Here is a 12,589-nt window from a genome sequence, read left to right on the forward strand (position 1 = left end):
GTCTCCTTCTCCCGGTCACGTCACGTCAGGGTGGGCACCGTGGGCTGGGAACTACGGTCTAAACCAGAACCCTCCGCGGGCTTGTGAGCAGCTGCGCGCGGCCCCTGCACGTCTGCTTCAGTAGGTTCGCAGTGGGACCCACGAAGTACTTCCCACAGCATCCCCGTGATGCCGCGCAGGGAACCGCCTGGCTAGTCGATGGCTCTCAGCCCTGGCTGCACATTGAAATCCCCCGCGTGGCTTTGAAAACCACCAATGCCTGGGCCACACCGGAAAGATCCTGCTTCCTTTGGTCTGGGGTGAGGCCTGAGCGCCGGGGATTTTGAAGGCTTCGCAAGGATTCTAACCTGCAACCAGGCTGAGAGGCACTGGGCTGGCTGATCGCGAGGTCCCTTCAGTCTGAGTGTGTGATCTTCTCAGGGAAGAAGGGCAGGAAAGGCCTGAGCTGGGCCAGGACCCCGGCCCCCATCCACCCCACCCCTGTGGCCCCACTGGGCCCTCCTCTGCCTGCTGCCCTTGCTAGCAAAGCACAGAGCTACAAACACAGGGAGGCCAGCAGGGAGTTTGAAGAAGAAAAGCTGAGAGCAAGACTTACCTCAAAGCCAGGAATGTGGTGGATGGCCGGCTAGAGGGAAGGAAAGAGCTCTCTCAGGTGCTGGTCACTCAGGCCCCTCACCTTCCCTTCTGCCCTGGCCAGGCAAAGCCATCGCCAACCACAAAACAACACTCGTGGCATATGCCAGTGATCAGACAGTCCAGGGGTCTGCACGCTCTCTTCCTCAGAGGCCTGGGGTCCCTCAGAGCTGCCTGGGAGTTGGAGGCAGGGTGCACGGGAACCAGGCTGGCATAGGCTGTGTCCCTCTCCAGACACTTCACCTGGAGCAGCCCCACTTCTATCTGGCTAATACATTGGGGTTCACATCACACTAAGAGCAAGTTTGATGATTTGGTTCTAATGCCAACCCCCTACTTTACAGCAGGGAAGGGGCTGGCCTGGGATCACAGCTGGGCTGTGGCACAGCAGCACTGGAACAGGGGACTTGCCCTTCCCTGTCCTTGGAGTCCACCACCCCCACCACCACCACCACCACCACAATTAAGGCCCTGCGCCCCAACCAGAAACAACCTCAGGATATGACCCTGGGGAAATACATCCAATGGCCAGAGGACTCAGAGATTCCAGCATTGGACCCCACAGTTAGAGTGTGTCCTGATTTGGGGTTCAGAAAAGATGGCTGAGACCCGTCTCAGCAGGAGGCCTGACTTCCCTGCAGTGGTCCCCACTGTCAGGCCCCCGGTGGAGGGAGAGGATGGCTCGGCAGCCCCCTGCCTTCCACAGGCTGACCCTGCCTGTGTCCCCCCCCTCCCCGCGACTCCTCCACCAGGTACTCCCCGCCTCCTGGATCTGGACGTGGCCCAGCCTCACCTTCTCTCTCTGGATGAGCTCAAAAGAGGCCAGCAGCTCACCTGCCGGCTGGCTTCCCCGAGTCAGGGGGAACCAGGCCAGCCGGGGCATCCGGTCCAGACTCGGCTGACAGATGCAGCGTCCCATAAACTCGTCTGCACCCTGGACAGGGAGTGGAGAAAGAAGAGTCAGCATCCCCAGCCCAGGGCCCTGGTGGCCTCAGAGGGATCGTCAGACCCACATCTGGCCTCTGAACCCTAAAGGGCAGCCCCTGGCGCTGAATGGTGAGCTCTGCCCCCTTAAAAGGATTATTCGAGAACAACGTGCAGTGGCCCTGGTCACTGCTGCTAGATGTGAATTCCCGTCATGGTCGGGGAGGAAGAGCCTCTGCAGGTCCAATTAGCAGGGCCTTGTTTTAATTTAATCAAACTCTAAGCCAATTAGAGACCAGAGTAGCAGGATCCTGGTATTTCTCTGACGCCCTCACAGACGAGGCATTTGATAGTTCCAAGGACTTTTGTTTCTCCTGTTCATTTCACCTTTAAATTCTACCACCTTCCAGGTAGAGAAACTGATCACACTCATCGAATTATATGAGTCTTGCAGAAATGATGTTTCGTCCTTTGCTCGGGCACTTTCCATGGCTCCCCACTGCCTAGAGGAGAGAGTCCAAACTCTTCCCCTGGGATGGAAGGCCCCTCCTGGAGCCTGCTCACCTCTCCTGCCCTGTCTTTCCCTCCTGGCACACCCTAAACTCCAGCCTGCTGGTCCTGGCTGGTCTCTCACCGCTGGCCTTTGCATGGGCCGGTTCCAGCCATGCTGCCCTCTACCCTGATTAGCCATGACCCACAGCCCTGCCCAAGCTCAGCCCCCGACATGGCCCTCCGTGACCTCGCTGGCCTATGGCCAGCTTTCCCAAGGGCAGAGGGAGGGCACAGAACGTGGGTCTCAGCCAGCTGGTGCTGCAGCCCTCACAAGCCCTGGCGATTTGCTCAAGGCCCTCCTCTGGAGAAACCCAGAACAGGACTGGGAGTGCAGTCACCTCCCTGCGGGGGACATCCCAGAGAGCCATTCTGGGGTAGCCACCAGCTGCTGCATAAATGCCCAGATCATCAAATGACAGTCCAGCAGCAACCACTCAGAGTGGACGCCAGCCCCAGCCCTGGGAGGGCTCCTGAAGGCTCCTCTGGGCAGGTATTGTCCTACCGATGGGTCACAGAGAGGCTGGGGTAGGGGAATCCGTGCAGAGCTCGGGCAGCCAGGACAGCAGGAGCTCAGGGTATGTGCGACAGTACAGACTTGCTTGACTATATTAACAATGAGCACAGCCCCTGCTCTCCCCCAGGTCCCTGGAGCCCACCCACCCAGAAGAGGTCATGGCTGCACCTGCTCCTTCAGCCCAGGACCTTCCTGGTCCTCCTACCTCCCTCCCCCTGCTGCAAAGGCGCCAGGCCCTGTGCTCTTCTCCCAACAATCCCAAATAGACTCCAGTTGCTCATCCCCCCACCCCACTCCCAAAGAGCCGGCTTTTCCTTCCAAAGGAAGAGCTCGAAGGCTGACTCCCCAGCCCAGGTCTGCACTGCCCACTGCCAGCTGGCCCCCACCACCTGGAGGCACCCCAAACAGCTTCACCTTCCCCACCCCCATCTCCACACCCTCCCAGGGCACCTGACATTCGGTCATGGCAACTCTTTCTGGAAACATTTTCAAAACCCTGCCTCCTCCCCTTTCATCATACTGCTGTCCCCAACCTAGGAGGTGACCTCTTTGCCACATGCCCCATCAGCTGACATAGTCTCTCTCATCTCTCCTCTTTTTAAAACGTTACTGTGACCTGTCACTCTCCTGCTCCCCTGGCCTCATTCTCTGTTCTCTTCCTTCCCCGCCTGCCCTCCTCTCTCCTCGGTCTCCCACTCACCCCAAGGCTGCTTCCTCCCAACACCCACACCCGATCCCACATTTCCTCCAGGGCTGCATCTTCCCCACAGGCTTCTGCACATCCAGCCCACCTGGGAACCTTCCTCAGCCGTGCTGCCCACTACCGGAGCCACTAGCCACCTGCAGCTATTTACATTTAAAGCTTGATTAGTTCCAACTAAATGAAATTCAAAAGTCAGTTTCTCAGTTGCATTAGCCACATTTCAGCTGCTCAATAGCCACATGTAGCTAGTGGCTCCCAGAGCATTTCCATCAGCAAAGGACACGCTGTGGGCAGCTCTGCTAGAGGGCCTGCCTATGCCTCAGAGCCACGTGGCACTCAGGGACCCACTGTCTCCCTGGAGGGTTCTCTGTCTGTGGGTGCGTCTCAGCTCCCACCTAGACTGGGACCCCAATGTGAGGGGCCACCCAGCCCAGCACAAAGTGCTTAACAAATGTTTGTGGCGTCAACACAGGACGCTGATGAGGAGAAGGGACTGGCCTGGGGCCCTGTAAGCAAGTTAGAGGCAGAGAAAACCCCGGCTTGTGGGCCGCAGCCAGCACCTTCCTTTCCAGACCTGTCCCCTCTCTCTGCTGTGGGCACAGCACGGGCGCTACCAATCCCGTTTTCGTTCCTCTAAAATAGTTCTGACCACGCTGCAGTCTGTGGGGCCAGGGCAGAGGCATCAGTCCCAGCCTCAGGGGGCACCCATCTGCTTGGGGAGCGTTCCTCACGGCAGCGTCCCTCCCGGGGCCCCTGGAGGAAGTGGGCAGTGAGGGGACACAGGAAGGCAGGAGGCTCACATAGGTGTCTTGGTCGTACAGCTCCACCACGATGCTGGGCGGCTGCTCGGCGATGGTGGCCGGCTCGCCGAAGATCTCGATCTCGTAGAAGATGAGCGTCTGGTCCCAGGTGGGGTTCAGGGTGTTCTTCGCCACCACCGTCTTCTGGCTCTGGTGCAGGAAGGAGACGATTGCGTAGGGATCTGTGGGCGGGGGAAGGGACGGGAGACAGGACACAGCAGAGACCATGAGAACGGGCTGCTCAGGAGTCACTCAGGCCACAGAGCTGGAGCAGAGCTGTGCCTGCCCGGCTGGTGCTACAGCGTCAGGTGGGCGCCCATTTCCCGGGCTCTCCCTGACCTCCAGGAGCGGGCGGGGTGGGCCACCACGGGGAAGTGGAGCCTGGATCCAGGCAAGAGGGCACAGTAACCCAGAGAACTTCCCCTTCTGGGCTCCTTCTGGGGCTGATCCCCAGGGGGCAAGGTCCAGTTAGAAGAAGTGAGCCCCTGGATGGCTCACTCATTAGTTCATTCAGTCATCCAACAAGCATTTATTGAGTGCCTTCTGTATGCCGGGCTAGAGGCTAGGGGCTGAAAATGCAATTGAATCAAAGCCACAATTCATACAAACAAACATAAAATTACCATTTTGGTCAGTTCTTTGAAGACTAGAGATAAGGTGCAGTCGAGTGTGTGAGGAAGAGACCTGGCTTCTTTGAGGAAGGGGGGTGGGTAGAACAGAGATGTCGGTGCCATCAGCATAGCGTGCCTAGGCTGCATTTCAGCAAGCTCACTCCGGCTGCCACACGGAGGGGGTAGAAGTGAGTGCGGGGGGACCAGGTATGAGGCTACTGGAAGAGGCTGGGCAGAGATGGTGGTGGCTTAGATGGGCGGGGAGGCACCAGAGAGAAGCACATGGACTCAAGAGCTGTGGGTGGTGTGAGAGGAACCCTAAGAGCCCTGCAGCTTCCTACTGTCCCCAAACTCCTCTCCCGCATGCCAGCCCCAGCCATGCTGGCCGGAGACCCAGCCACTAGTCACTCCCTCTGCCTAGTCCCACAGGGAAGGTTGGAGTCACTAGAGAAGATTCTAGCGCAGTGGTTCCAAGTGTGAACATGCAGCAGAACCGCCTGGAAGGCTTACACAAGCTGCTGGGTCCCACCCAGAGACTCATGCTTCAGGTCTGGGCTGGGGGCTGAGAATCTATAGTTCTAACAAGATCCCAGGTGGTACTGATTGGCCCCCAGGGCCACACTTTGGAAACCAATGCAAGAGAAGGGCCTATGAGACCGAGTGCATGTAATTTACAAGAGGAGCAGAGGGCCTGGAGAAGGGGCTCCCAAACTTCTCCCATTAGGGCATCAGCCTGGGGGAGGGGTCCAGTTGGCTGACGTTTTATAAGACTCAAAATGCCAAATGCTGAGGGCACGTGACAGCAAAGTCTAGGGATGCAGGAGGCTGGCAGCTGGGTGCTAGATGTATTGAGAAGGTGGAGCCCAAATGCTCTAACACATGCCCTATCCCCTTTGCACCTGCTCCATCCTGCAGTACCTTGCACCCTCTGAGCCTCACAGTCCAACCCAATGCCGTCCCTAACCCCACACGTGGCCTTAAAAGGGCTTCAGAGGTAATGGCTCTGCCCTGCTGGCCTCGGAAGGGTGCTGGGATGTCCACCTGCAACCCTGGGGCTGGGATGGGGAGACAGAATTTCCCCACAAACAGGAGGTGAGCAGGACATGCTCCTTGGCCTGAAGAAGACCAAATGGCACACCATGGCCACTGCATAGGAGGTGGCAGAGAGTGACAGTAGAAGAGGTGAGGAGGTTGAGGTGGGCAATGCAAGGACTCCCATTATGGGATGGAGGGAGCAGGGTCTAAGATTCTAGCTGTCACCCACGGGGCCAGGTTTAAGGGAGAAGAGGATCTAAGTTAGGAGGCAGAAGCTGTGGGCTGAACAAGGACAGGTTTGGCTAACAGGAGGCAGCCACCAGCCTCGATGAGCTCCTCAGCCTCAGGCACAAAGGCACTATGGGGTAAATCTTGGAGGACTTCCTGCAGGAAACTGGTTTGGAACCTGATTCTGGGGGTAGAAGAGGGCAGTAGGAGGCTCTTGGCAGGGGAGAAAGGCTACCACATCTCACTACCGCTACGTGGTGGGAGCCTCCCTGGCATGGGGCTCCCCCTTCCATGCACCAGCCTGGCAGGGCTGGCCCGAGCCCTTCCCTTCCTGCCCCTGGCAGGGCCCAGCGGCGTCTGTGCATTTAATGAAACCGTCTGGCTGTGATACCATCAGCTCCAAGCTCGGCAGAGAACCTCTCCCTGGTTCCAGTAAGGGAAAGAGGGAGCGTTCCGATAAATAAAACCATATTAGAGAGCCGGCGAAAAAGCCCCTTTTGTTCCCACCCCCTGTGCTTCCCAACGCTTTATTTTTATAAGCGTGCGAGCCCCAGACCGACCGCGTTTACACAAAGATCACAATTGCACATTGTAGCGGCTGTGCACACTGTATTGGTGTTGGCAGCACCCCCCACGCTGGCCCCTGAGCAGGCCGGCTCCTTCCAGCAGGCCCATCAGCACAGCAATGAGCTCAGCGCGGGGGGACGGGAGGGGGTGGCTTTCAAACAAAAATCACCCAGACCCACACACGCGCCCCGCCCGCCCATGGGAGGAAAAAACACACAACAAAGGCATTGTAAAGAGCAGGCCTGGAGGCCTGGGGCCTCAGACACTGGGCTACTGTGTGCTGGGGCCTGGCCTCTCCCCCCCACAGGGGCCAGCCCCTCCAAAAAAAAGAAGCAAGTGGGGGTGGGTGTTGCTGAAGCAAGGTGGTCAGATGAAGGCAAGCCAGACAGACGCACAGACACATCCCTCTTCCAGGAAAGCCCAGAGCAGGGAGGAGCAGATCCCAAGGAGAGGCGAAGGAGGGGTGAGGGCCATCTCTTCCCTGTCCGCCCAGCCCCGTGCTCTCTGCAGGGCCACCACTCCCACAGGAGAGGCCGGCGCGAGCCCTCAGGCCTTACCCGCCAGGCCAGCCAGAGTGCCACCAGAGCTGAGGCGAAATGCGGCTGGACTGGAGCTCCCTGAGGACCACAGCTGCCCTGGGACGCTCTGGCCCTGATCACAGAAGGTCCTGCCGGACTCCATCCCCAGGAGAGGCCCAGGCAGGTGATGCTTCTCTGGACCTGGGGTCCTGCACCCCAGCTCTGCCGCTCAGACCCTCCTGGAGCTCCAGGGCGGACACTTCTGCGTTCCCCATACCCTAAGCTTTCCTCGTGGGCCTTCCACCAACCAGCTCAGAGCACCCAACTAGGGGCCAGGGCAGGTAGCATCACCCCACTTGCCAGAGCGGGAGCTTTGCCCCAGGAAGACTAGGTCACTAGCCCGTGCTCACGCATGGCCCGGACTGAACACCATGACTCCCAGCCCAGTGCTCCTGCTGCCATGTTTACAGGGTAAGGGTCCCTAAGAGAGCAGACTTCGTCACAGTAAGGCGCTGCACATGAAAACTGTAAGACAGCGGTATTTTTGCTATAAAATTAAGAAAAATTGTGTAGATTTATAAAACCCAGCGTTGGCACATGTTTGATGAACTAGGTGTGCTCCCCTTCATTGCTGGATGCAATTCAGCAGCTCTTCAGGAAAGCAATTGGGCAGCGTGCCCAGGAAAACACAGCACTGTTTATACCCCGTTTCCCATATTCCTGGGCATCATCCAAATTAACCAAAAACCTATATGTACAAAGATGTTCACTCCAGCGCTATTTGTCATCCATCATTCATTCAGTATACAATGATTGACTAACCACATGTGGGAGGGAAGCACGGGGCTAGGAATATGAAGATGAATGAGACACGATCCAGGCTCTTAAGATCACGACTACCGGTTAGAAGTGGTCACTAAACGACGGTTACAATACAAGGAGATGTGCAACTTAACGGCGGGGCGTATAAGGTGCCGGGGTGGGGGTGGGGGGTGCTGGGTGTGGCCTGGTGACACTAAGTCAGTCTTCCCACAGGTGGTCGCCTACCCTGCATCTCCAACAAGTGGGAGTTCCCAAGGCAGACCAAGGAAAAGAGGGTGTGGAGGCACCCAGCACAGGTGACAAAGGCTCCAAAGAGCACAGACACGTGGGAAACAGCAAGGAGTTGGTCTGGTTAAGGGGAGGAAGAAGAGGGCGCAGGGCAGGGGGACAGAGGAGGGAGGAGGAGGGGGCAGATCACGCACGGTCCTGGATTCCCGCTGAGCAGTTTGGACTGAATCCTATGTAGATAGATCAACGTCTCCCAAAATGTGTTCTTCGAAATGTGCGTTCTCTGGGGAGCTAGTGAGCGCTCAAACAATCACACAGGCCCCTTCTGCGGCCGCCGCCGCGGAGCCCCTCAAGGCCACGGCGCACTGTAAATCTCTGTGTGCAGCGTTCCCCAGCCTCTCCTGCTCAGGAACCCTTTGTAAGTGGAGCATTTCACAAGCCTCCCATGCACTTTGGAAAACAGCTCCTTAAGCTCAACTAGAAAATTCCCCCAAGCAGAGCCAGCCTTCCCTGAACGCTGTGCTTCAGAAGAGGGGGTGGGCCCTGACTGGAGTCCAGACACGGGGAGCCCAAACATAAGAATGTCCCAGCCCCACCCAGGACAGGGCCTGCATCTGGGGGGCGGGGGGGGATGAAAGCCCTGTCCCCACAGAGTGAGCTGCCCAATGGCGGGGCAGCCGCAGGTCATCAGCCCTCACCGAAGACGGGCCTCGCAGCACCATCCTCAGGACCACCCCACCAGTACGGCTCTGACTCCCCCAGAACCACGAGAGCAGCAAAGAGGACACAGGAGCTTTTTTTCTTGACAGACACGCCACCCCAGCACCTGGGCTGCTCACCATCTCTCACTCTCGTGTTTAGCCAGGTCAGGCCCCCGGAGCCCCCTTACCTGCGGGGCTCTCAGAGACCGTCTCTGGGTCCCTCGTGCTAAGGGCCATTCTCTGGACTGTGGTGACCTCAAAACAGCGTCTGTCTTGGTGGCAGTTCTGCAAGCAGAGCTTATGGTTCCCTCAAACCACAGCAATGTTGGTACCCAACTGGGGGAGAGCAAAGCAGAATTCCATGGGGGACAATTGGGAAAGGCAGACAGCTGCCCCCCACCCCCTAATTCCCGGGGAAGAGATGCTGCCCAGCAGGTCTGGTGTGAGGACATGTGAGCCCTAAGTCCGCTCCATCTTTTCCATCCAAAGTAAAGCCAGTGCCTTCTCCAGGTGCCCCCCAGGGGTGGCAGCCCCAGCCCAATATCACAGAGGTCATCTGAATTAAACCTCACTTTACATTTCTATGCCTACTCGCCACACGGCCACACACCCATAACCACAGGCCACACGCGCCCCTCCCGTGGTCCAGAGAATTGTGCTGGACGTCCACTCAGCCCCACCCACGGCGAAGCCCTCGGGCAGCCCGGGCGGCAGTATCTCCACGAGTCTCCCTCTCCTGACTGAGTTTACTATTATTCGACCAATGTTTCCTGGGAAATTCCTGTGTGTTCCCCCAAACCCTCGGCCAGGGAGAAGGAAGCAGACACAGCCGGGTCTCCAGGCAGTCCCAAGGCCCACAGACAGGGGACAGGCGGGAGCACAGCTCGGGGCCACTGGAGCCCACCCCTGCGGGGCAAGGCCCAGGGCACCGCCGGTCAGAGTGGCCGAGGGTTCCAGACCCCCGGCAGGCAGGCCAGACCATACGACCCGAGACAGACTTTGCGCTGGACCCTCCCGGCCCCAGACACTCTGGATTCACACAGGAGTTTCCTCTGAGAAATGCCAGCCGGTGGCCATACACAGCCCCGGCCGCCAGCCGCCCCAGGGTCAGTTCCAGGGGAGAAATTGCTCTGGTTTAGGGGTTGGGAGTGAAAATAAACACTCTGGGTTTTATAGGTTCACCCGTGTTGGCTGCTGTTTTCCTTTCCAGCAGCTGCTCAATCAGGCCTTTCATTCAGAAGCCAGTGGCCTCTGAGGAAGCCCTGGGCAGTGCCCTCAGCGCTCAAGGGATGTTTACTTGGGGGAGGGGGTGGGGCTAGGATGGAAAGTGTGACGTCTCTGCAGGCCAGTCCCAGGCTGACGCGGGCCGGCCTGCCTGCCTGCCTGCTGTCTAGAGGTGCACGCTGACTCCTAGCGCGGGCTCCTTGGAGGAGATCCCTCCCTGCAGGGTCCCCGCCAGCCCTAGGGCCTCCCCCCTGAGCCCCACCACCCACCGCCCCCTCCACCACCTGCACCCCCACCTCTCCTATCCTCCCCAAACGAAGAGGAAACAAGGTTGTGAATTAGTCCACTTTTTTCCCAGGGTACGTTCTAAGTGTCAGAAAGCCGCCTGGCACAGTTTCCCCGGGAGCTGCAGCTGCCCGCCCTTGGCCTGCAATCCCTGCCTGCTGGCTTTGCGTATGCTTTGCAAAGGGCACTCTCGGAACCCGGGACCCGGGACCCAAGCCACAGAGGAGAAATTGCTCTATCCGCCCCGAGCCTGGCTGCCCGGGGCTGGAGAACAAGTCCCTGAGAGGAGGGGATGCGGGGCACAGCTGCTGGGAAGGAGGAACCAGAGAGGTCCCCCGTGGGGCAGGGGCAGGGGCGGGGCTGGGAGGGAGGACAGGCACGTGGCTCTAAGCTGCAGGGCCATTCTGTGAACAAATCATTCTCAAAGCAGAGCTCGGTGCTACTCAAGCCTTTGGAGGCTGATATGTCACCTGACAGGTATTTTAACTCAAGCCATTAGTTAAGCCATCTGAGTCTCTGTTTCTTTATCTATAAAACAGAGTGTTAAATATCCACTTCACAAGAGTTATAAGGGTTACATGAAATCATGTCAGTGGAGCGCCTGGGCGCATAGTGAGCACTGCGTTGTGTCGGTTCTTCAGACAGGAAGTGCTACAGGCTCAAGGGTAAGACAAGGCCCCCCCTGGAGGAGCCCACAGTCACCGGGGGAAGCATGTGACCAAGACAGATGGCAATTCACCTGTGCAGCGGGTCAGGGCTCTGAGAGAGGTGCTGGGTGGTCAGAAAGGAACAGCCATGTCGGCTTGGGGAAGAGTCAGAGGGCATCTGGGCTGGGTCGTGAAGGATGAGGAGGAGTTCGCTGGGTTAGCAATAGGGAGGGAATGCATTCTAGGCAGAGAGGACACTGGGGACAAAGGCTAGAAAGATGACAAAAGTTGGTGGGGCCAGAGCTAGTGGATAGAGGGCAGCCAGGGAAAACTGAAACTGGCAAGGTCCATGCGGTCAGAAGACAAAAGGGTTGCCTGTTAGGCTGGAGAGCTGAGGATGTATCTGTCAGTGTCTACATTTGAAATCGGGGGAGTGACATGACCAGATCTCCTTCCGGGGCAGTGCAGAAGGAAGCAGGGAGGTCAGGAGATGACCAGAGTGTCCAGAAACAAAGAGACAAGGTCGGTTCTGAGGGACATTTTCGAGGAAGATTCAGAATCAACAGGATGGGGTGACAGATTGTTTCCACGCTGATGGGACACCAGGACCAAGGTAGGAAATGCACAGAAAGCCTAGGATGGGGGCGGGGCCTGGAATGTCATAGGAAGTTCAGTGTGGACAGGATGAACTGAGGTGCCTCTGAGGCATCCCAGGGGAGAGACCAAGATGTGGCTGGACATAAGGGGCTTCTAGGAACTGAAGACCTAGAAGCTTCCCTGACATGAGTGGTCACTGAAGCTGGGAGGAGGGGGGGGCCCAGTGCCCAGAGAAGAGGACACAGATATACTCTTGGGAATGCCAGGCTTAGAAGGCAGAGAAGCACCTGGGTAGGAGCAGGTGGAGCAAGAGGAGGCTACAGGAGACCCTAGAGAGGGCATCCTGGGGGTCAAGGCCAGATGGGCTTTTAGGAGGGGATGGTCAGTAAAGCCAAACCCTACAGAGGGGTCCATCCAGCCACCTGACAACTAGGAAACCACAGTGACCTTGGCAACAACAGCCACCTCCACAAACCCAGCAAGCACCACCCCCACCTGCAGGAGCAGCCCTGGGCCTGTGCCCCGGGGTCTGAAGGCCCCGTGGCTCGGTTCCCAGCTCTCAGCTCTGGTCCCTGGCTCTCCTCCCTTCCCCCACCTACCAGAGAAAGAGTCCTTGTCCATCGCAGGCAGGTCCCGGGCCTGGTACATGTAGCAGCGCAGATGGTAGCGGTTCCCGTCTGCACCAGGGAAGAAACAGAGATGCCAAGTGAGGGGCTGGAGGCGGCTGAGAGCCAGGGTTAGAGGAAAAGGTGGAGTCTGTCCCTGGGAAGGGCGGCAGGCACAGGCGCTGAACGATAGAAATGGCACATGGCACACTCCGCAGAAGTCAGAACAGACCACAGCTCAGAAGTAGACACCTGAGTGATGTATCCTTGGGTCTGGCGAGAGTTGGAAAGAGGGGACAGAGGAGGAGGAGAAGGGGGAGAAGCTAAATGGATGACAGGAGAAGCCAGAATGCACCAGATCTTGAATGCCCGATTTGAAGCTTAGAGGTGACACA

General features: G+C 58.1%; 1 protein-coding gene across 12 annotated transcripts in view; it reads right to left on the reverse strand.

The window, feature by feature from the left end:
- The window catches only part of DYSF (dysferlin), a 205,276-nt gene that overhangs the window by 68,770 nt on the left and 123,917 nt on the right, over positions 1 to 12,589 (reverse strand). For all 12 annotated transcript variants that reach the window (XM_005867776.2, XM_005867772.2, XM_014540931.1 and 9 more), the window contains 4 exons: positions 12,189 to 12,266; positions 4,127 to 4,308; positions 1,427 to 1,567; positions 596 to 625 (listed from right to left, as the gene is read on the reverse strand). In XM_005867776.2, the coding sequence (XP_005867838.1) occupies positions 596 to 625; positions 1,427 to 1,567; positions 4,127 to 4,308; positions 12,189 to 12,266 (431 nt within the window). The remainder of the gene's footprint in view (positions 1 to 595; positions 626 to 1,426; positions 1,568 to 4,126; positions 4,309 to 12,188; positions 12,267 to 12,589) is intronic.

This window comes from Myotis brandtii, unplaced genomic scaffold (assembly GCF_000412655.1).
Source record: "Myotis brandtii unplaced genomic scaffold, ASM41265v1 scaffold251, whole genome shotgun sequence".
NCBI lineage: Eukaryota > Metazoa > Chordata > Mammalia > Chiroptera > Vespertilionidae > Myotis > Myotis brandtii.